The sequence below is a fragment of the Microcaecilia unicolor genome, chromosome 13, assembly GCF_901765095.1.
Source record: "Microcaecilia unicolor chromosome 13, aMicUni1.1, whole genome shotgun sequence".
Lineage (NCBI taxonomy): Eukaryota > Metazoa > Chordata > Amphibia > Gymnophiona > Siphonopidae > Microcaecilia > Microcaecilia unicolor.
The window spans coordinates 29866002-29889424 of record NC_044043.1 but is presented as its reverse complement, the minus strand read 5'-3'; the positions used below and the strand labels follow the sequence as shown (position 1 = coordinate 29889424).

The 23423-nt window shown below is 49.4% G+C and overlaps 1 protein-coding gene across 2 annotated transcripts in view; it reads left to right on the top strand.

Moving 5' to 3' along the window:
- Window positions 1-23423, top strand: part of TMEM248 (transmembrane protein 248) — a 119305-nt gene that overhangs the window by 71573 nt on the left and 24309 nt on the right. For both annotated transcript variants that reach the window (XM_030222110.1, XM_030222111.1), the window contains exons 4-5: window positions 2710-2860; window positions 14188-14371. In XM_030222110.1, coding sequence (XP_030077970.1) covers window positions 2710-2860; window positions 14188-14371 — 335 coding nt within the window. The remainder of the gene's footprint in view (window positions 1-2709; window positions 2861-14187; window positions 14372-23423) is intronic.

Genomic DNA, 23423 nt, shown 5'->3' with positions numbered 1-23423 from the left:
CCATTTTTGTTCTGTTCCAGGCTGTACTCTGTTAGTTGTTTATGGTTTCAGGTCAATCTATGTTATGTCCTCACCGTTGTGAGGTCCAATTGACCAATATTCATTGTTTTGAGTGAGCCTGGTTGCTAGGGATACCCCACATGTGAGAACAAGCAGCCTGCTTGTCTTCGGAGAAAGCGAAAATACATACCTGTAGCAGGTATTCTCCGAGGACAGCAGGCTGATTGTTCTCACAAACCCGCCCACCTCCCCTTTGGAGTTGTTGTTTGTTTATTATTTGCTTTTTGATTAAACTGAGTGGGAATGCTCATGCGACGGGCGCGCAGTTCCTGCACCAGAAGGCTCTGGGAAAACTTTTAAAATTTTGCTGTAGAAAAATTTGCTGTTTCCTGGGCCGCCATGGACGCTGACCCACATGTGAGAGCAATCAGCCTGCTGTCCTTGGAGAATACCTGCTACAGGTATGTATCTTCGCTATATTGTTTGTACGATAGTGGACTGTTTTGTGACCTGTGATGGTGGCTTTCTCCTAGGGCTCTTTTATAGACCCTAGATTATTGCAAGAATTCACTGAGGTCTTTTTTTGTTTTCTTCACTTTTTTCATATGATTATTTTTTGACTTTGGGAGGCATGTGACTGGTTTATAATTTCACTTTACAGGTTGGGTGTTTACTATATTTTATAATGTAATTTAGCCATTTTGAGTCAAATTAGACAGGGTTCCAAAACTATGGACACCATGGTCTCAAAACAGCAGCATTGCTGATTATGTTCCTAAAAGAAAAATCCATAAGCCATTATTAAGGTGGACTTGGGAAAATCCACTGCTTATTTCTGGCTTAAGCAGCATAAAATCTGTTTTACTCTTTTTGGGTTCCTGTTAGGTATTTGTGACCTGGATTGGCCACTGCTGGAAACAGTATGCTGGGCTTGATGAACCTGTCCCAGTGTGGCAATACTTATTGATCGATACCTCACATTCGATACCCACGTGAAGAATACAACGAAAAAAATGTTCTACTTGGTGTGGAAACTCAAGAGAATAAAACCTTTTTTCCCAAGAAACATCTTCCGTACCCTAGTACAGTCATTAGTAATAAGTCATCTGGACTATTGTAACACTTTGTATGCAGTCTGTAAAGAACAGACCATCAAAAAACTCCAGACAGCCCAGAACACCGCAGCCAGACTCATCTTTGGAAAAACTAAATACGAGAGGGCAAAACCTCTAAGAGAGAAACTACATTGGCTACCACTCAAGGAACAAATCGAGTTCAAGATCTGCACAACCGTCCACAAAATCATCCACGCAGACGCCCCACTTTATATGTTAAACCTAGTGGACTTACCACCTAGAAACGCCAAAAGATCGGCCCACAAATTCCTCAATCTAAACTTCTCCAGCTGCAAAAGAATTAAATACAAACAGTCATACGCTACTACTTTTGCGTATAAAAGCACACAGATCTGGAACGCACTACCCACGGCCCTGAAAAATATGGACAATCTAACCAACTTTCGCAAATCTTTGAAGACACACCTCTTCAATAAAGCCTACGAAAGACTTCCTTAATAAACCATTCCTTAAATTCTCACAACACCTTTCTAGCACCTTGCATCTAATTCATCTAATTTCAGCTTATGTATTTAAAATCAAGTAATGACCTTGTGTCTTATTAATTTACTTTCAGCTTAAGTATCTAAGACCATGTAATGACTACATCATAACAACACTCTGTAAGCCAAATTGAGCCTGCAAAAAGGTGGGATAATGTGGGGTACAAATGCAATAAATAATAATAATAATAATGTTCTTATGGCAGCACTGGAGGCAGGAGTGAGTAGGTATTGCTCCATAGGGGATGGGCTTAGGGGGGGAGGGGAAGGGGTTAGGTGGGTGGCACCATTAGACACCAGGGATTTTTTTTAGTGTGGGAGAAGGTGCCACCAGATACGAGTGGGATTTCTTTTTAAGTTGTTGGGGGGGGTGGGGGGAGGTACCACTTTACATCAGGGATTACGTTTTTAGTTGGTGAAATGGGTTGGGGGTGATGCACATGCCAGCAGCTTGCAGTAGTTTGTTTTTAAAAATGTCACCCTTCCTGTCATTGCCTGAGCCAAATCATTGCCCAGGCACTGACAGGAAGGCTAGCATTTCACAAGGAACTGTGGATTACTGCCATGATTTTAATCAGCAGTAATTTGCATGCTCATTTCTTATAGTATGCTGCCTTAGTTTTTGAGCAAATATTTCACAGAGCCACGCGCTGAGCCAACTCGACTGCAAAGCTTTTTGCATCACCCTTGAGTGGGAGAAAGTTAGACCATGGGCCCGGTGTGAGCATTAGTGAAATGACCTTGTTTGAGAGGTCGGTTTTAATATAGCAATAGTTAGAAAGCACTGCAAATGCTAGCTATACGTCTCCCTTGTTTTTAGTTTGGGTGCTAAATCAATGTGACAATAGGGGGTATTTTTAACAGGCAGGCCAGACCATTATTTTATTTTTTTTTCTGTCTTTAGTCATAGCATCTGGAACATTGTGTTTGTAATATGCACACACAAGAAATTGCTTGCAAGAGTATACTATTACTGTAGATCTCCTACAGTATGTCACCTCCTGCAGAAAACCTTGTCTCAGTTTGCTGTATTAGCCTTGTTGATCTACTGCCAGTTTGTGTTTTTTTTTTTCCTTCTTGTTTTTTAAAAGGCAGAGAATCCCATGAGGAGATCAACATTACATTCACGCTGCCTGCTGCTTGGAACTCAGATGATTGTGTCCTCCATGGTCACTGTGAGCAGGTGGTGTTCACCACATGCATGACAGTCACAGCTGCCACAAGCGTGTTTCCCGTCACAGTGTAAGTACAAGAACTCTTGTCTATTCATATGTACATTATAGGTGGTCTGTTAAGATTATATAAGGCTATATTCTGCTAAGCCAATGAAAAGATGCCAATTTCTCATATGCTGGTGCTCCTGTGATTTTAAAAAACCATGAAGAAATTGAGAAAAAAAACTGCAGCAGATATTTATATTTCTCCGAGGACAAGCAGGCTGCTTGTTCTCACTGATGGGTGACGTCCACGGCAGCCCCTCCAATCGGAAACTTCACTAGCAAAGTCCTTTGCTAGCCCTCGCGCGCCCGCGCGCACCGCGCATGCGCGGCCGTCTTCCCGCCCGAAACCGGCTCGAGCCGGCCAGTCTTCTTTTGTCCGCACTCGGTACGGTCGTGTTTTCGCCGTGTCGAGCCCCGGAAAGTCGACCTCGCGCGTCCAACTTGTTTGAGCGTGTTTTTTCCTTCGGGAAAGCTTTCCTTAGTCGGGAAGTGCTCCGGAAACCCCCCGCCGGGTTTCGTGTAAATCCTCCCCGTACTTCCAGCTTTTTGCCCCGGTAAGTTTTCTTTCGTCGTCGGGGAAGGCCTCTTTTCGGCCTCGGTCGAGATTTTTTTCTCCCTCTAAATTTTGGTGCTCCAAATTTCGCCATTTCGGCTTTTGATTTCGCCGGCGTGATTTTTCCGCCCATGACATCGAAGCCTTCCAGCGGCTTCAAGAAGTGCACCCAGTGCGCCCGGGTTATCTCGCTCACTGATCGACACTCGTCGTGTCTTCAGTGTCTGGGGGCCGAGCACCGCCCTCAGAACTGCAGTCTGTGTTCCCTGCTTCAAAGGCGGACTCAGGTAGCGAGACTAGCCCAGTGGAACGTGTTGTTCTCGGGCTCTTCGTCGGCATCGGCACCGGGATCTTCGAGTGCATCGACGTCGTCAGCGTCCAGACCATCTTCCTCGGCCGCCCCTGCATCGAGTGCATCGAGGTATCGGGCCTCTGCATCGGCGCCGAGACATCGGATAGCTGCATCGACGTCGGTGGTACCAGGACCTCGTCTGCTGATGTCGTCGGACGGTGGTGCATCGGGTGGAGTGCAGGTGAGGGCTGTCCATTCCCCTGCTGGTGGCGGTGAGCCCTCGGGTGGGTCTCCTCCTACCCTGAGGGCTCCTGCGGTACAGCCCCCCCGAGATCGACCTTCTTCAGTCTCGGCCCCGAGGAAGCGACGGATGGATTCGACGTCCTCCTCGTCGGTGCCGGGGAGCTCCGGTGACATGCTTCGGAAGAAATCGAAGAAGCATCGACACCGGTCTCCTCCCCGTGTTGGCACCGAGAGCTCTGGGTCGCCGAGGGAGTCGGCACCCAGCAGGCATCGGCACCGAGAGGACCGCTCACCCTCTGTTCAGGAGGTGTCGATGCGCTCCGCTCTGGACAGCCCGGAACAGCCTCCACGCCCGGAACAGGTACTGACGTCGACGCCTGCATCGACCTCTCAGCCTTTCTCTGCAGCCACTCTAAACGAGAGCCTCCGGGCCGTTCTCCCAGAGATTCTGGGAGAGCTGTTGCGCCCTACCCCTCCGGTACCGGCGGTGCTTGCGCCACCGGTACCGTCGAGCGTGGCGCCGGCTGGCCCATCGCCCAGGTTGAGGTCCCCGACGTCGGTACCGCGTGCGGTGCCGACCGCGGCCACCTCCCAGGAAGGCTCCCCGACTACGTCGGCGGAGGGAGCTTCGCCGATGCGGGCGAGGGAGTCTACCTCTCGACGCCCCCATCGTGGACGGGGTTCCACGGAGTCGAGCAGGGCGAGGTTGCAGACACAGGTCCGTGAACTTGTGTCTGACACCGAGGGTGAGGCCTCGTGGGAGGAAGAGGAAGATCCCAGATATTTCTCTGACGAGGAGTCTGAGGGTCTTCCGTCTGATCCCACTCCCTCTCCTGAGAGACAGCTTTCTCCTCCCGAGAGTCTGTCTTTTGCCTCCTTTGTCCGGGAGATGTCTACGGCCATCCCCTTCCCGGTGGTTGTGGAGGACGAGCCCAGGGCTGAAATGTTTGAGCTCCTGGACTATCCTTCTCCACCTAAGGAAGCGTCCACTGTTCCCTTGCACCATGTCCTGAAGAAGACATTGCTTGCGAACTGGACCAAGCCATTAACTAATCCCCACATTCCCAAGAAGATCGAGTCCCAGTACCGGATCCATGGGGACCCAGAGCTGATGCGCACTCAGTTGCCTCATGACTCTGGAGTTGTGGATTTGGCCCTAAAGAAGGCTAAGAGTTCTAGGGAACATGCTTCGGCGCCCCCGGGCAAGGACGCTAGAACCTTAGACTCCTTTGGGAGGAAGGCCTACCATTCCTCTATGCTCGTGTCCAAGATCCAGTCTTACCAGCTCTACACGAGCATACACATGCGGAACAATGTGCGACAGTTGGCGGGCTTGGTTGATGCTCTTCCCCCTGAGCAAGCCAAGCCTTTTCAGGAGGTGGTCAGGCAGCTGAAGGCGTGCAGAAAATTCCTGGCCAGAGGAGTTTATGACACTTTTGATGTTGCGTCCAGGGCCGCTGCTCAAGGTGTGGTGATGCGCAGGCTCTCATGGCTGCGTGCCGCCGACCTGGAGAATAGAATCCAGCAGCGGATTGCGGACTCGCCTTGCCGTGCGGATAACATTTTTGGCGAAAAAGTCGAACAGGTGGTAGAATCTCTCCACCAGCGGGACACCGCATTCGACAAGTTCGCCCGCCGGCAGCCTTCAGCTTCTACCTCTACAGGTAGACGATTTTTCGGGGGAAGGAAGACTGCTCCCTATGCTTCTGGCAAGCGTAGGTACAATCCCCCTTCCCGACAGCCTGCGGCCCAGGCTAAGCCCCAGCGCGCTCGCTCTCGTCAGCAGCGTGCGACTCAGCAAGGCCCCGCGGCTCCCCAGCAAAAGCAAGGGGCGAGCTTTTGACTGGCTCCAGCAGAGCATAGCCGACATCCAAGTGTCAGTGCCGGGCGACCTGCCTGTCGGAGGGAGGTTGAAAGCTTTTCACCAAAGGTGGCCTCTCATAACCTCCGATCAGTGGGTTCTCCAAATAGTCCGGCAAGGATACACCCTCAATTTGGCCTCCAAACCTCCAAATTGTCCACCGGGAGCTCAGTCCTACAGCTTCCAGCACAAGCAGGTACTTGCAGAGGAACTCTCCGCCCTTCTCAGCGCCAATGCGGTCGAGCCCGTGCCATCCGGGCAAGAAGGGCTGGGATTCTATTCCAGGTACTTCCTTGTGGAAAAGAAAACAGGGGGGATGCGTCCCATCCTAGACCTAAGGGCCCTGAACAAGTATCTCGTAAAAGAAAAGTTCAGGATGCTTTCCCTGGGCACCCTTCTCCCCATGATTCAGCAAAACGATTGGCTATGCTCTCTGGACTTGAAGGATGCCTACACACACATCCCGATACTGCCAGCTCACAGACAGTATCTGCGATTTCAGCTGGGCACACGCCACTTCCAGTACTGTGTGCTACCCTTTGGGCTCGCCTCTGCGCCCAGGGTGTTCACAAAGTGCCTAGCTGTGGTAGCAGCGGCGCTTCGCAGGCTGGGGGTGCACGTGTTCCCATATCTCGACGATTGGCTGGTGAAGAACACATCCGAGGCAGGAGCCCTGCAGTCCATGCAGATGACTATTCGCCTCCTGGAGCTACTGGGGTTTGTGATAAATTACCCAAAGTCCCATCTTCTCCCAGTGCAGAGACTCGAATTCATCGGAGCCCTGCTGGATTCTCGGACGGCTCGCGCCTATCTCCCAGAGGCGAGGGCCAACAACTTGTTGTCCCTTGTCTCGCGGGTGCGAGCGTCCCAGCAGATCACAGCTCGGCAGATGTTGAGATTGCTGGGCCACATGGCCTCCACAGTTCATGTGACTCCCATGGCCCGCCTTCACATGAGATCTGCTCAATGGACCCTAGCCTCCCAGTGGTATCAGGCCGCTGGGGGTCTAGAGGACGTGATCCACCTGTCCACGAGTTTTCTCGAATCCCTGTATTGGTGGACGATTTGCTCCAATTTGACTCTGGGACGTCCCTTCCAAATTCCTCAGCCACAAAAAGTGCTGACCACGGATGCGTCTCTCCTGGGATGGGGAGCTCATGTCGATGGGCTTCACACCCAAGGAAGGTGGTCCCTCCAAGAAAGCGATCTACAGATCAATCTTCTGGAGTTGCGAGCGATCTGGAACGCTCTGAAGGCTTTCAGAGATCGGCTGTCCCACCAAATTATCCAAATTCAGACAGACAATCAGGTTGCCATGTACTATGTCAACAAGCAGGGGGGCACCGGATCTCGCCCCCTGTGTCAGGAAGCCGTCAGCATGTGGCTCTGGGCTCGCCGTCAAGGCATGGTGCTCCAAGCCACATATCTGGCAGGCGTAAACAACAGTCTGGCCGACAGGTTGAGCAGGATTATGCAACCTCACGAGTGGTCGCTCAATTCCCGTGTGATGAGACAGATCTTCCAGGCGTGGGGCACCCCCCTGGTGGATCTCTTCGCATCTCAAGTGAACCACAAGGTCCCTCAGTTCTGTTCCAGGCTTCAGGCCCACGGCAGACTGGCGTCGGATGCCTTCCTCCTGGATTGGGGGGAGGGCCTCCTGTATGCTTATCCTCCCATCCCTCTGGTGGGGAAGACTTTGTTGAAACTCAAGCAAGACCGAGGCACCATGATTCTGATTGCTCCTTTTTGGCCGCGTCAGATCTGGTTCCCTCTTCTTCTGGAGTTATCCTCCGAAGAACCGTGGAGATTGGAGTGTTTTCCGACCCTCATCATGCAGGACGAAGGGGCTCTTCTGCATCCCAACCTCCAGTCCCTGGCTCTCACGGCCTGGATGTTGAGGGCGTAGACTTTGCCTCTTTGGGTCTGCCAGAGGGTGTCTCCCGCATCTTGCTTGCTTCCAGGAAAGACTCCACTAAGAGAAGTTACTTCTTTCATTGGAGGAGGTTTGCCGTCTGGTGTGACAGCAAGGCCCTAGATCCTCGCTCTTGTCCTACACAGACCCTGCTTGAATACCTTCTGCACTTGTCTGAGTCTGGTCTGAAGACCAACTCCGTAAGAGTTCACCTTAGTGCAATCAGTGCGTACCATTACCAAGTGGAAGGTAAGCCGATCGCAGGACAGCCTTTAGTTGTTCGCTTCATGAGAGGTTTGCTTTTGTCAAAGCCCCCTGTCAAGCCTCCTACAGTGTCATGGGATCTCAATGTCGTTCTCACCCAGCTGATGAAACCTCCTTTTGAGCCACTGGATTCATGCCATCCGAAGTACTTGACCTGGAAGGTCATTTTCTTGGTGGCAGTTACTTCGGCTCGTAGAGTCAGTGAGCTGCAGGCCCTGGTAGCCCAGGCCCCTTACACTAAATTTCATCACAACAGAGTAGTCCTCCGCACTCACCCTAAGTTCCTGCCAAAGGTGGTGTCGGAGTTCCATCTGAACCAGTCAATTGTCTTGCCAACATTCTTTCCCCGTCCTCATTCCTGCCCTGCTGAACGTCAGCTGCACACATTGGACTGCAAGAGAGCATTGGCCTTCTACCTGGAGCGGACACAGCCCCACAGACAGTCCGCCCAATTGTTTGTTTCTTTTGACCCCAATAGGAGGGGAGTGGCTGTAGGGAAACGCACCATATCCAATTGGCTAGCAGATTGCATTTCCTTCACTTACGCCCAGGCGGGGCTGGCTCTTGAGGGTCATGTCACGGCTCATAATGTTAGAGCCATGGCTGCGTCGGTAGCCCACTTGAAGTCAGCCTCCATTGAAGAAATTTGCAAAGCTGCGACGTGGGCTTCTGTCCACACATTCACATCCCATTACTGCCTGCAGCAGGATACCCGACGCGACAGTCGGTTCGGGCAGTCAGTTCTTCAGAACCTGTTTGGGCTTTAGGATCCAACTCCACCCCCCGAGGGCCCTGTTTGTTCTGTTCCAGGCTACACTCTCAGTTAGTTGGTAAATTTTTTAGGTCAATCTCTGTTATGTCCTCGCCGTTGCGAGGCCCAATTGACCATGGTTGTTGTTTTGAGTGAGCCTGGGGGCTAGGGATACCCCATCAGTGAGAACAAGCAGCCTGCTTGTCCTCGGAGAAAGCGAATGCTACATACCTGTAGAAGGTATTCTCCGAGGACAGCAGGCTGATTGTTCTCACAAACCCGCCCGCCTCCCCTTTGGAGTTGTGTCTTCCCTTGAAGTGTATTGTCTTGCTACATACTGGACTGGCCGGCTCGAGCCGGTTTCGGGCGGGAAGACGGCCGCGCGGGCGCGCGAGGGCTAGCAAAGGACTTTGCTAGTGAAGTTTCCGATTGGAGGGGCTGCCGTGGACGTCACCCATCAGTGAGAACAATCAGCCTGCTGTCCTCGGAGAATACCTTCTACAGGTATGTAGCATTCGCTATATAAATGCAAACTTAAACTGCCCTGTCATGTGCAATTTCTCTGGTATTTAAATACTGCTGCTAAAACATATTTTATTTCTTGATATTTGTGTGTGATATTTTGGCTTTTCCGGAGAAAGCCTATACAAGGAGGACTAAATAAAAGTACGAAATTTAGAGCAGCACTTGAGACCAGACTCAGAGAGGTGTAGAAGGTATTCAAGCAGGGTCTGTGCAGGGCTGGAAATAGGATCTAGCGTCTTGCCCTCACACCAGTCGGCAAACCTCCTCCATTTGAAAGAATAACACCTCTTAGTGGAATCTTTCCTAAAAGTCAGCAAGACCCGAGAGAGACCCTCTGACACACCCAAAGAAGCAAATTCTAGGCTCTCAACATCCACGCTGTGAGGGCCAGAGACTGAAGGTTGGTATGCAGAAGAGATCCCTAGTTCTGCATGATGAGGGTCAGAAAACGCTCCAATCTCCATGGTTCTTCAAAAGATAACTCCAGAAGAAGAGGGAACCAAATCTGCCATGACTTAACAGGTTTGATTGAGACTGATAGAGCTCTTTTTTTTTTTTTTTTTTAGTATCTTACATTTTTATACATTGAATGGGTAAAGGAAATGACTGAGGCTGTTCATTTCATTTGGAAGTGGAGTACAAGTCCAAAACTAATATGCTTGAGGTCCTGGACTATGTGACACCTCCTAGGGAGGCTGTGACTCTGTCCCTTTCCTCAAGGTACTCAAGGAAGTCTTCAATAGGAACTAGGAGTCCCCTCTGTCAGTCCCTGTCTTGCCTAAGAAGATCCAACACCATATATTGGATACACAGCACACCTGGTTTTGATAGGCCCCATTTGCCTCACAATTCCATGGTGGTGGAATCAGCTCTGAAAAGGGCCAGGAGTTCTAGATACTATGTCTCGGCGCCCCTAGGCAGAGAAGCTAGGACCTTGGACTCTTTTGGGAGGAAGATGTTCCAGGCCTCGGTGCTCGTGTCTTATATCCAATCATACCAGCTCTTTCCGATTGTGTACTTGCAGGACTCTGTGCAGACACTGTTGGACTTGGCAGACTCTCCCACCAGAGCAGACTGAGTCAATACGCCAGTAGGCCAAGCAGCAGAAGGCGTGTCATAAGTTCTTGGCCAGAAGTGCCTATGACACCTTTGATGTGGCATCCAGGATCTCTGCTCAAAGTATAGCAATATGCAGACTCTCATGGCTGCTTGTTTCTGACTTGGGACAGTTGATTTAGCAGAGGCTGGTAGATGCCCTATGCTTTGGGGGGGTAACCTTTTTGGAGAGAAGGTTGAGGAGGTCACTGACCAAATCAAGAAACACACTGATACCAACTCTTCTTTCTCCCAGTGGGAGCCTTCTGCATCGGCCTGCTCCTCTAGGAGGTCTTTTGGCAAATTGAGGAGGGGTGTCTACTACTCACAGAGAGGTAGGTACGCCACCACTTCTCACAGGCCTGTTCAAGCTCAACCCCAGCATGCTCATTCTCATTAACAGCATGCGCCTAAGGCCTCTGCTGCTCTCCAGTCAAAGCAAGGGATGAGCTTTTGACTGGCTCCAGCAGACCTAGCTGCTGTGAAAGTGTCCGTCCTGGATGACTTGCCATCAAAAGGAGGCTGAAAGTTTTTAGATGGCCCCTTGTAACCTCCAACCGGTGGGTTCTTCAAATAGTCCGCCTCAGATGCGCCCTCATTTGGCTTCAAAAACCTCCAAATTGCCCACCGAGAGCTTACTACTTCAGCTCTCAGCTCAAGCAGGTACTTGCAGAGGAACCATCTGCCCTTCTAAAGGCCCATGTGGTCAAACCCGTTCCACCAGGGAAGGAAGGGCTGGGATTCTATTCCAGGTAATTCCTTGTGCAGAAGAAGACACGGGGGATGTGTCCCATCCTAGACCTAAGGGCGTTGAACAAATTCCTGGTCAAAGAAAAGTTCAGAATGGTTTCCCTGGGCACCCTTCTACTGTTGATTCAGAAAAACGATTGGCTATGCTATCTGGAATTGAAGGAAGTAGCTCCAATTTTGGCTTGGAATGCATCACTACCAGTACCACTTGTTGCCTTTTAGCCTCGCGTCAGCTCCTAGGGTATTTACCAAATGTCCAGTGGTAGTTGCAGTGTCGCTATGCAGACTGGGAGTCATAAGTACATAAGTATTGCCATACTAGGACAGACCGAAGGTCCATCAAGCCCATCATCCTGTTTCCAACAGTGGCCAATCCAGGCACCTGGATTGTCAAGATCACAAAAAGTACAATACATTTTATGCTGTTTATCCTAGAAGCAGTGGATTTTCCCCAAGTCAGGAGTCCATTCGGAGGACTATTCAGTTGCTAGAGCTTCTAGGGTTCATTATAAACTACCCCAAGTTCCATCTTCACCCTGCTCAACAATTGGAATTCATTGAAGCCGTGCTCAATACACAGCAGGTTCGTGCCTTTCTCCTAGGACTGAGAGCGGACACTCTAGTGGCTCTGGTTTTTCAGGTTTGAGCCTCACAGCTCGGCAGCTGTTGAGGTTGCTGGGCCACATGGCTTCCACAGTTTATGTGACACCCATGACGTGCCTTCACATGAGATCCGCCCAATGGACCCTAGTCTCTCAGTGGTATCAGGTTACGGGAGTTCTAGCAGATGTTCACGCTCTCCTCTGGTGGACCATTCGATCCAATTTGACTCTAGGGCTACCATTCCAAATTCCTCTCGTGGGGAAGACTTTGCTGGAACTCAAGCAAGACCAGGGGACCATGATCTTGATCACGCCTTACTGCGCATGGCAGATTTGGTTCCCTCTTCTTCTGGAGTTATCCTTTGAAGAACCATGGAGATTGGAGCGTTTTCTGACCCTCATCATGCAGAACTAGGGATCTCTTCTGCATACCAACCTTCAGTCTCTGGCCCTCACAGCGTGGATGTTGAGAGCCTAGAATTTGCTTCTTTGGGTGTGTCAGAGGGTATCTCTCGGGTCTTGCTGACTTTTAGGAAAGATTCCACTAAGAGGTGTTATTCTTTCAAATGGAGGAGGTTTGCCGACTGGTGTGAGGGCAAGACGCTAGATCCTATTTCCAGCCCTGCACAGACCCTGCTTGAATACCTTCTACACCTCTCTGAATCTGGTCTCAAGACCAACTCTGTTAGGGTTCACCTCAGTGCAATTAGTGCTTATCATCAGCGTGTAGAGGGTAAGCCCGTCTCTGGACAACCTCTAGTTGTTCGCTTCATGAAAAGTTTGCTTTTGTCAAAGCCCCCTGTCAAACCTCCACCTATGTCATGGGATCTCAACGTCGTTCTCACCCAGCTGATGAAAGCTCCTTTCGAGCCACTTACTTCATGCCATCATGAAGTAATTGACCTGGGAGGTCATTTTCTTGTTAACTGTTACTTCAACTCATAGGGTCAGTGAGCTTCAGGCTCTAGTAGTGGATGTACCTTATACTAAATTTCATCACAACAGAGTAGTCCTCTGTATGCACACTAAGTTCCTACCAAAGGTTGTGTCGGAGTTCCATCTAGTCAGTCGTCTTGCCAACATTATTTCCCCGGCCTCATGCCCATTCTGGTGAGAGCACCTTGCACACCTTGGACTGCAAGCGAGCATTGGCCTATTACATGGAGTGGACAAGGCCCTACAGACAGTCCACCCAACCTTTTGTTTCTTTTGATCCCAACAGGATGGGGATTGCCATTGGGAAACGCACAATCTCTAATTGGCTGGCAGATTGCATTTCCTTCACTTATGCCCAGGCTGTCAAGGTTCACAATGTCAGAGCCATGGCTGCGTCAGTAGCCCACTTGCGATCAGCCTCCATTGAAGAAATTTGCAAGGCTGCGACGTGGTCTTCATTTCACACATTCATATCTCATTACTTCCTAGAGCAGGACACCCAATGCGAGAGGTGGTTTGGGCAGACAGTGTTGCAGAGTTTGGGATCTAGAATTCAACTCCACCCCCCCCCCCCCAGGCCCATTCAGAATAAAATGGGCCTAGGGGGGGCTGCACTCTCACTTAGTTTATATATAGTTTCAGGTTGATCTGAGTATGTCCTCGCTATTACGAGGCTGAATTGACCAATGTTTGTTGTTTTTGGTGAGCCTGGATGCTAGGGATTCCCCACTTGTGAGAATAAATAGACCTGCTTATCCTCGGAGAAAGCAAAGATACTTTCCTGTAGCAGGTATTCTCTGAGGTCAGCAAACCTTATAATGTCACAATCCTTCCCACCTCCCCTTGGAGTTGTCTTCTATTATTTTATTTTTTCATGCTGTAGTATTTAACTGCAGTAAGCGCACCCTTGCGGCGGGTGGGAAGCACTTGCACATGCGCGGTGGAGTCTCATGCTCCACAAAGCTCTCTAAAGCTTTGTTATAAGCTCCGGACCGGGCAATGTGGTGCCGCGTTACCCACTTGTGCAAATATAAGGCCTGCTGTCCTTGGAGAATACCTGCTACAGGTAAGTGTCTTCGCTATATCTGCAGCTGTGATACAGCTTGGTATATACTGTCACTTTCACCTCTTAGGGAGGGTGGGAGGGGGCCAGTGACCACTGGGGGATTAATGGAGGGTGTTGCCTTCATCCCTTCAGTGGTCATCTGGTCAGTTTGGGCATCTTTTTGGCACTTGTTATTGAAGTAGGTCTAGCCAAAAACGTCGTCTTTTTTTTTTGCCCTGGATGTTTTTACAGTGTTCCGTTATTGCACAAAAACATCCAAATCGTAAGCCCGCCCAAAACATACCTCCAACAAGGCCCCTCGAGATTTAGATGAACTGTATAGAAAGTCTTAAAAATGAGGTCCAAAAATAGCAATTTGGATGTTTTTGACCATCTAGTGCTTTGTGCCCTTTTTTGAATGTTTTTTTTGTTTTTGAAAATGAGCTCTGTAGTGTGAATGTTTTTCTCCCTCTATGTATGAATGTATTAATTTCTTTCTTTCTTTTTATTTTTTTTACAGCCAACCGGCACACTGCATTCCTGAAACATACAGCAATGCGACAGTTTGGTACAAGATCTTTACCACTGCTAGGGACTCAAACACCAAATACATGCAGGATTACAACCCTTTCTGGTGTTACAAAGGGGCCATTGGAAAAGTGTATCATGCTTTGAACCCAAAACTAACTGTTGTTATTCCTGATGTAAGTGCGTGCTATGGTCCTCAGTTATTCCTTGTATATTTTATTCCTTCTGATGATCATGTTGGGACCAATATTCAGCTGTGGCATATTTAGTTAAGGTAATATTCAGTTAATTTAATTTAGCTAAATCCCCACTACTGAATATACCAGGTTAACCATATAATTAGTCTGGTAGACTTAGGCCAGGTATTTTTCTGGCCAAACTTAACTGAATATCCTTGCCGTCTGGTTGAAGAGTAACTGTGTCTCTGGCACATCTCTCTGTCCCCTCCTGTATTTTGTCCACACAACTAAGGTGTCTACGGAGCAGGAGCTTCAAAATATAAGACGTCTATGTAGCTCTTCAATATCAGACCTCCTGGAGCTCAAATGACAATCACATGAGTGCAAAGCCATCTAGGGAGAAGGTCGGGGTGCGGGGGTGGGGAAAAAGGAAATGTTTCTGCAGACAAATTCTTTTTATTTTGTTGTTCAAAGATAAAACCACTCGTGTGGAGGAGTGAGGATGGTTCATCCCCTTTCTTATGGTTACTGTTATGCCCTTGCTTTGTAGCCCATTCTCTTAGGGGGTCTTTTACTAAGCCACAGTAGCATTTTTAGCTTGCGGAAGAAATCATCTGGCGGTAAATGCCGAGACACCGATAAGAATATAATTTACCTCCAGCTGATTTCTACCACAAGTTAAAAACGCTACTGTGGCTTAGTAAAAGATTCCCCCCCCCCCCCCCGTTAGTGGTGTAGTCAGTCCGTATCACAGGTTCCTTGCCTCTTCAGGCTTACGCAGTCTGTTGAGAAGATGCCTAGAAGTGACAACCTAAAGGATAATTGTATCTATACTGGCATCAGTGGTATGAATATTCTCTCTGTTAAACCTCCCCGAGAAGATGCCTAGAAGTGACATCCTAAAGGATAATTGTATCTATACTGGCATCAATGGTATGAATATTCTCTCTGTTAAACCTCCCCGAAAAACAATCTAGTTTAAATTCCAAACTTTTACTTAGTGTAAATGGAATTGTATTCATACTGGATTAATATAATTAGAGCAAGTTCGCTTCCTATCCTTACCAAATTGTAGGATCTATTTTTCAACAGCTAATCATACTGGATCAACATGACCTCATTACTTTTGGTTTGTTCTAAGCCTTTTTTCCCTGTACTTTTAAATTTTGATTTTCTGATTCTTCTTCGAGTAATATCATTACTTGGCGAGAAACTTCGCATCTCTGAGTGACAGCACAGTCTTTTGCAGTTGTCCCTGTACATTTGGATAGCTGTAGTAGAGCATGTTAATTTTAAAACATGGTGAGAAATATAGGCTGTAGTGAAACCAGTTAATTGTTTTGAAAAGCAGATCTGGCCAATAAGCTTCAAACACTTTTTTAAAATTTAATTTAGCAATATCAACTCTATACATTCCTTATTAGACCACAATTAATATCATGGGGTGCAGCCAAAGGGAAAACAATGGAGATCATAATAAGGCACATAATTTATTTATTTTATTTATTTATTTAGAGCATTTCTATCCCACAATTTCCAACTTGTGATGTTTCGATGTGACTTGCTTGGAACTAAGAAATACAATAAGATAGTGGATCTGAATTACATAAAATTGAAGAGGGATAGGGGGAGAAGTGAGGCAGGAGGAAATATGGACAGGGGGAATGGTGGCAGGGTAGGGAGGTGGATCTATTACGGGAATCTAATGCGGGGTCATGACCAGGCTAGGGATGAAGGGGATGTTGCTCAGTAAGAGTGATGACTATTCATAACTGATTCATAGTGGAGCTTCGTGGAAAGATTTTTTTGAAGAAGTGGGCCTTGAGTCGTTTATGAAAGATCAGGTAAGCATCTAGGCTCCTCAATGCTTTAGGGAATGCATGCCAGCTCTTAGTGCATAGGTGGGTGAAGCCTGATGAGTAAACTGTTTTGTATCGTACATCCTGGCAGCCGGGGAAGTGGAGTGTGACAGCTTTCTAATGTTCTAATATAGCAGTTCTAAATTCATGGAAATCATGATGACATTGTATACAGTGTTTTACTAATGGAGCATCAGTTTTTTTTCTTGTAATATTACTTTTATGAATCTTCGTGATGTTTGTCCTACATAGATTTTATTACAGGAGCATTTCAAACAGTATACTACAGACGCTGTCCTGCAAGTTGTCTTCTATTTCAAAACGTATCTTTTCTCATTCAGAGGATTCATGAACGCCTCAGTCTGTTTTATGAGGTCACACATTTGACATACATTACAAGGTCTATGCCCACTGGCTTCCTTCACAATCAGTCACTGAGGATCTGGTAACACAGAAGGACACAGAATGTCCTTTAAATTCCTCAGCAACCCTCCAGATCGGTCAAGACGCTTGGGTTATGCACGCCTACCAGCAGAGGGAGACTGAGAACACTAACTTTAAACTGTGTACATCTAACCTGTGCCTAGCCATCTATAGTCAGTATTTTCTCAGTCTCAGCAGAGGGCAGACGTGCAGCTTGTCCGATCTGGGGGGATTTAGATCCTTGTTGAGAGTTTGGTTTTTGTTTTCTCTAGGGAACAGTAGTCTATCCCTGTGCCTGGAATTCTGTAGTGTGCGAGGGGTTGGTGGGTCCGGTGGGGCTCACCATTGTCCCCTTTGGGGTGTCACACCCGGGTGTCCGGGTCCCTCCCCCTGACTGGCTCTCCCTTTTGTGAGCAGCTTTGTGCCTCGGCTGCAGTGTTAATCCTGCAGCCTTGAGTGCCGAATAGTTTGCAGCAGCAAGGCTCAAATAAAGTTAATTAAAAAAAAAAAACAAGTAAAGAGTACAGCTCGTGAAGAGAGCTGCAGGAGCTGCACTCCGGTGGTTCCGGAGCTGTTCAGCTGGTCTGGGAGAGCTGGAGATCTTTTCTAGGCGCTGGTGAGTGTCTTTGCATTATTTTCGCCTGTTTGTTGTTTTGATCAGCTGTTCTTGTTTGAGCATGTCGGGGAAGTTACTTTGTTGCTGGCTGTGTGCGCGTCGGGGTGTAGACGTGGTCGGTGGGCCCTGCTGTTTTTGTGGGGAGCCCAAGCCCCAATCTCTCGCGCCGCCGGTGTTGGCGGCGGAGGTCCCCTCGGCGGGCTCGCAGGAGATTGGTGCGTCTCGGGCTGGTGTTTCTTCAGCGGTCCCGATTTTGGCGGGAACCGCCGCCATTTTGGATTCGGGCCCGGTAGGCGCTGAGCCGGTCATGGGGCCTCAGGGACTCCCGATTTCGAGTCAACCCGGGGGGGAGACCTCTGGCAGCGTGAGGTTTCCTCCGGAGTTTGTTTGGAGTTTGTTCCAGGCTTGGAAGGCGGGGCTGTCGTGTGCGGAGCCCCTTAGTCTAGGGACGGTTGGGGCTATTGCTAAAAGACCACTTGTGGAGTGGTCAGAAGATGTAGAGGTTTTTTCTCCTCTGGATTCTGAGGGCGATTTTAGTCCTCTGGAGGAGGAGGAGGGGTCTGTTGCAGGCCAGGATATGGATACGGCTTTGCCCAGTGAGGACCCTTCGGTGGTTAGGATTTTCCACAGGGATGAGCTATCTGAGCTCATTGAGCAGGTGTCGGCCACTTTGAAGTTTGATCCTGCGGCAGTTCCCTTAGGGGATGGGAAGCAGGTGGATCCTTTGGTTAAGGGGATCAGATGGGTCTCTCGCTCTTTTCCTATGAACGCAGACCTGAGAGATATGATCACACAGGAGTGGCACTCACCGGAGACTCAGTGTAAAGTGGCTCGGGCTATGGCTAAGCTCTATCCTCTTCCTCAGGAGGATAGAGATTCTCTCAAGCCTCCGACTGTGGATGCCATGGTGACGGCAGTGACTAAGGCAACTGCTATTCCAGTGGATGGGGGGGGGGGGCTGCGTTGCGGGACCCCCAGGATAGGAAATTGGAGACCTTCCTGAAGCGGAGTTTTGATCTTTTTGCTTTGGCGTTGCAAGCGTTTGTTTGTGGAGGTCTGGTGGCTCGGGCGTGTTTTCGCTGGGCTGAGAGGCTCCTAGATAGCCCGCAGGCTGATAGGGCTTCTTTGGTGCAAGATTTGGCTAAGTTGGAGATGGGGTCGTCTTTCTTGACAGATGCGCTGTACGATTTATTGCGGGCATCTGCCAAGAACATGACCTTTGCGGTGGCGGCTTGGCAGGCCCTGTGGTTGCGGGGCTGGGTCGCTGATGCCGCGTCCAAAGCAAAACTTTGTTCCCTACCCTTTAAAGGTTCCTTGCTTTTCGGGGAGGAATTGGATAAGTTGGTGAAGCATCACCATGCTAAGGTCCCTCGGCTCCCAGAGCTTCGTCCTAAGGCTTCTAAGGGGGCTGCGGCGCGTGGCCGGTTTCAGGAGGCTCGGCGGTACCGACCCGGTAGATCTTCTGGGGGGTCTAGGGGTCGGTTTTTCCAGAGAACCCAGTCCTTTTGAGGGGGCCGTCGTGGGGGGCGAGGTTCCTCTTCAGGAGCGGCCGGCACGTCCCGTGTGTCTCAATGATGGTTTGGAGACCCAGCCTCTGGTTCGCGTGGGGGCTCGCTTATGCTTGTTTTACCAGAGGTGGGTCCAGATCACGTCAGATCAGTGGGTACTGCAGGTCGTGCGAGACGGGTACGCGCTAGAGTTCGACGGGCCTCTGTCCTATTTCTTCCTCGTGTCTCCCTGTCATTCAAGACGCAAGGCGAGAGCAGTGCGAGATACTCTGTCACGTCTGATCAATTTAGGAGCGGTAGTGCCTGTACCTCCAGGGGAAAGAGGAACGGGTTGTTATTCCATTTACTTCGTGGTCCCCAAGAAAGAGGGTTCCTTTCGGCCCATTTTAGATCTCAAGAAGGTCAATGCGGCTCTAAAGGTTCCTTCCTTTCGGATGGAGATGTTACGCTCAGTCATTGTAGCGGTGCAGGAAGGAGAGTTTCTGACTTCCTTAGACCTGACAGAGGCTTACTTGCACATTCCCATTCTAGAGGCACACCAGCGTTTTCTTCGCTTTATGGTGTTAGGGAGACATTTTCAGTTTTGTGCGCTTCCGTTCGGTCTGGCCACAGCTCCTCGCACTTTTTCCAAGGTGATGGTGGTTGTGGCGGCAGTGTTGCACTTGCAGGGCATTTTGGTTCATCCTTATCTGAACGACTGGTTGATTCGAGCCAAGTCAAGGTCAGAGAGCGAGGAGGTCACTGGTCGTGTGGTGACCTTTCTGCAATCGCTGGGTTGGGTTGTCAATCTGGCCAAAAGTCACCTGGTACCGTCACAGTCCTTGGAATATCTGGGAGTTCTTTTCGACACGAAGAAAGTCCGGGTGTTTTTGACTGCTCCTCGCATCTCCAAGCTGCAGGAACAGATCCGTCAGCTCCGAGCACAGAGGGCGCCTTCGGCTCGGGCGTATATTCAGATGTTGGGTCTGATGGCGGCAGCAATAGAGGTGGTTCCTTGGGCCCGGGCCCATATGAGACAGTTACAGAGAGCGTTGTTGGCTCATTGGTCCCTTCAGTCCCAGTGTCTGGAGGAGCAACTCCCTCTGTCGGGGGTTGCCCGTCACAGCCTTCTCTGGTGGCTACACTCTCCGAATCTAACGAAGGGCATGCCGCTGAACCCTCCACATTGGGTGGTGCTGACCACGGATGCGAGTTTGTCAGGCTGGGGGCGCATTGTCTGGGTCAGGTAGCCCAAGGATGTTGGATGTCGGAGGAAGCTTGTTGGTCCATCAATCGTCTGGAGACGCGAGCGATTCGGTTGGCTCTTCGGTCCTTTCAGAGCCTTCTAGAAGGCAAGGCAGTCAGGATTCTTTCCGACAATGCCACGGCCGTTGCTTATGTCAATCGGCAGGGAGGAACGAAGAGCCAAGCGTTAGCTGTAGAGGCGGCAGAGTTGATGTTGTGGGCCGAAGCTCATCTGCAGGGTCTCTCAGCGGGACACGTAGCAGGGGTGGACAACGTGAGCGCGGATTTTCTGAGCAGGCACATGTTAGATCCCGGAGAGTGGTCTCTCCATCCCTCAGTTTTCGAGCGGCTGGTGTCTGAGTGGGGTCGGCCGGTGGTGGATCTCATGGCGTCGGCCAATAATGCTCAGGTCCCTCGATTCTTTAGTCGTCGAAGGGATCCTCGGGCCGAGGGCATCGACGCGTTGGTCCTTCCGTGGCCGACTCAGCAGTTGTTCTACGTGTTTCTGCTGTAGCCACTGTTGGGCCGCGTGGTGCAGCGGATCGGGCGCCATGCCGGTCTAGTGATTCTGATAGCGCCCAATTGGCCTCGGCGTCCGTGGTACGGAGATCTGATTCGGTTGCTAGTGCAGGATCCGATTCCGTTGGGGCCCGAGGTCAGATTGGTGCAGGGGCCGATCGAGATGGCCGACCCCTCTCCATTCTCGCTTACAGCTTGGCTCTTGAGAGGCACAGATTAAGGAAGAAAGGTTTTTCGGCTAGGGTGATTGACACTATGTTGCGGTCTCGTAAGAAGTCCACTTTTTTGGCTTATGTGCAGGTGTGGCGCATTTTCGAGAACTGGTGTAAGGAGCAGGGGTATGTTCCTCTGCGTGTTTCGATAGCGGAGGTTTTGGAGTTTCTGCAGGACGGTCTAGACAGGGGCCACTCTCTCTCCTCTCTGAAGGTACAGGTTTCAGCTTTGTCTTGTTTCAGAGACAAGATTCGGGGAGTTTCCTTGGCGGCTTTGCCGGACGTGGGGCGGTTCTTGAAGGCAGTAAAGTTGCTGCGACCGCCTCGTCCGATGGTTCCGCCTTGGGATTTGAATTTGGTTTTGGAGGCTCTGGTTGGACCTCCGTTTGAACCGTTGGCGTCCATCACATGTAATGATCTTACTTTGAAAACGTTTTTTCTGGTAGCCATTGCTTCGGCGCGTAGAATTTCAGAGCTACAGGCTTTGTCTTGTAGGGAGCCTTTTCTGTCCTTTTCTGTACTTTACGGACACTGCCTTCCTTTGTGCCTAAGGTGGTCTCATCCTTTCATGTAAATCAGGTGATTTCGTTGCCAGTGTTGGGGGATCGTTCCGGTGATCGCTCTGAACGTTGTTTGGCTAAGTTGGATGTTCGCCGCATTTTGCGGGCGTATTTGAGCAGAACACAGGATTTTCGGACGTCGGATAGGTTGTTTGTTTTGTTTGGAGGTCCCAAGAAAGGTGAAGCGGCTTCTAAGGCATCTCTGGCTAGATGGTTGAAGGAGACTATTGCTTCAGCGTATTTGTTGAAGCGTCAGTCAGTACCCTCGTTACTTAAGGCACACTCTACTAGGAGGGTAGCTGCTTCCTGGGCGGAAAGTAGTTTTATCCCTCCACAGGACATTTGTAAGGCAGCGGCGTGGTCGTCCATTCATTCCTTTGTGAAGCATTATAGAATTGATGTTCAGGCAAAAGAGGATGCTCGGTTTGGAGCGGCGGTGTTGTCTTCTGCTTTCCGTGGGTCCCACCCTTAATTTTCTACTGCTTTGGTACTTCCCAAGCGTCTTGACCGGTCTGGAGGGTTGCTGAGGAAGGTGAAATTAGGCCTTACCTGCTAATTTTCTTTCCTCTAGACCCTCCAGACCGGTCAAGAGCCCGCCCTGTCTATTATCAGAAGTAATTTTGAGCCGTGTTCTGCTATGACTATTCTTTGAATGTGTAGTATGGTTGGAGAGATTTTCTTTGACTTTCATGTTCTTCAGAGCGGGACGCTTTGGCGTTTCGTCTGTCCACGCACACTGTTGGTGTTTAGCTATGGGTTTTCCAGGCACAGGGGTTTTTAGTTTCAGAGTTACTGTTCCAGGAGTTTGTTTTTTCTCTGCTTTGCTAAGCGTATACTGACTATAGATGGCTAGGCACAGGTTAGATGTACACAGTTTAAAGTTAGTGTTCTCAGTCTCCCTCTGCTGGTAGGCGTGCATAACCCAAGCGTCTTGACCGGTCTGGAGGGTCTAGAGAAAAGAAAATTAGCAGGTAAGGCCTAATTTCACCTTTTCCCTCTACTATAAGCAGCTTGTAAATATTTACCTTCAAAAGCCATGTGAGATTGTAAGAGTTTCCAGTATTTTTTTTAAAGAATCGTAGAAACTAAATAACTACACTGCGTATATGTAACCATAAAAGTCAGCTTCAAGCACATATTGTAGGCAGCTCTATCAATGGGTGCCCCACGGCTGCACAGTGGGAACCTTTCCTATAACAGTATCTGGGTGCCCAGGTTCCATTATAGAATACTAACATAACCCTGTCTCAGTGTGGCTAACATTTGCATGCCTGCAGTTAACACCAGTCATAGAAGTAGCATAATTACGGGTTCCTAAATGTAGGACTAGGGGGCATGCGATGAAACTACAGTGTAGTATATTTAAAACAAATAGGAGAAAATGTTTCTTCACCCAACGCGTAATTAAACTCTGGAATTCGTTGCCGGAGAATGTGGTGAAGGCGGTTAGCTTGGCAGAGTTTAAAAAGGGTTTGGACGGTTTCCTAAAGGACAAGTCCATAGACCGCTACTAAATGGACTTGGGAAAAATCCACAATTTCAGGAATAACATGTATAGAATGTTTGTACGTTTGGGAAGCTGCCAGGTGCCCTTGACCTGGATTGGCCGCTGTTGGGGACAGGATGCTGGGCTTGATGGGCCTTTGGTCTTTTCCCAGTGTAGCATTACTTATGTACTTATAATATTCTGTAAGCTCCACTTGTAACTGGGGGCCCTGCCTATGTGTACACCCCCTTGTGTTTACACGCTATTTATGTTAGTCACACTGTTACAGAATAGCGTTTAGGAGCTCTGCTGGTGCTTTCACAGGTAAGTGCGCAACAGATTTAGTAGTAGCGGTTAGCATATCTGGGTTTAAAAAAGGTTTGGACAAGTTCCTGGAGGAAAGGTCCATAGGGGAAGCCACTGCTTGCCCTGGGATTGGTAGCATAAAATCTTACTACTATTTGGGATACTGGGCTGGATGGACCATTGATCTGACCCAGTATGGCTATTTTGTTCTTAGATGTGTAATTGCAGGTGCCTAGATTATAGAATTACCCCACTGAGCCATCTAGATTGGTGGTTCCCAAACTGGATCAGGACTCCCTGTCTCCTCAGCTCGAAACCTTGGGGTCATCTTTGACT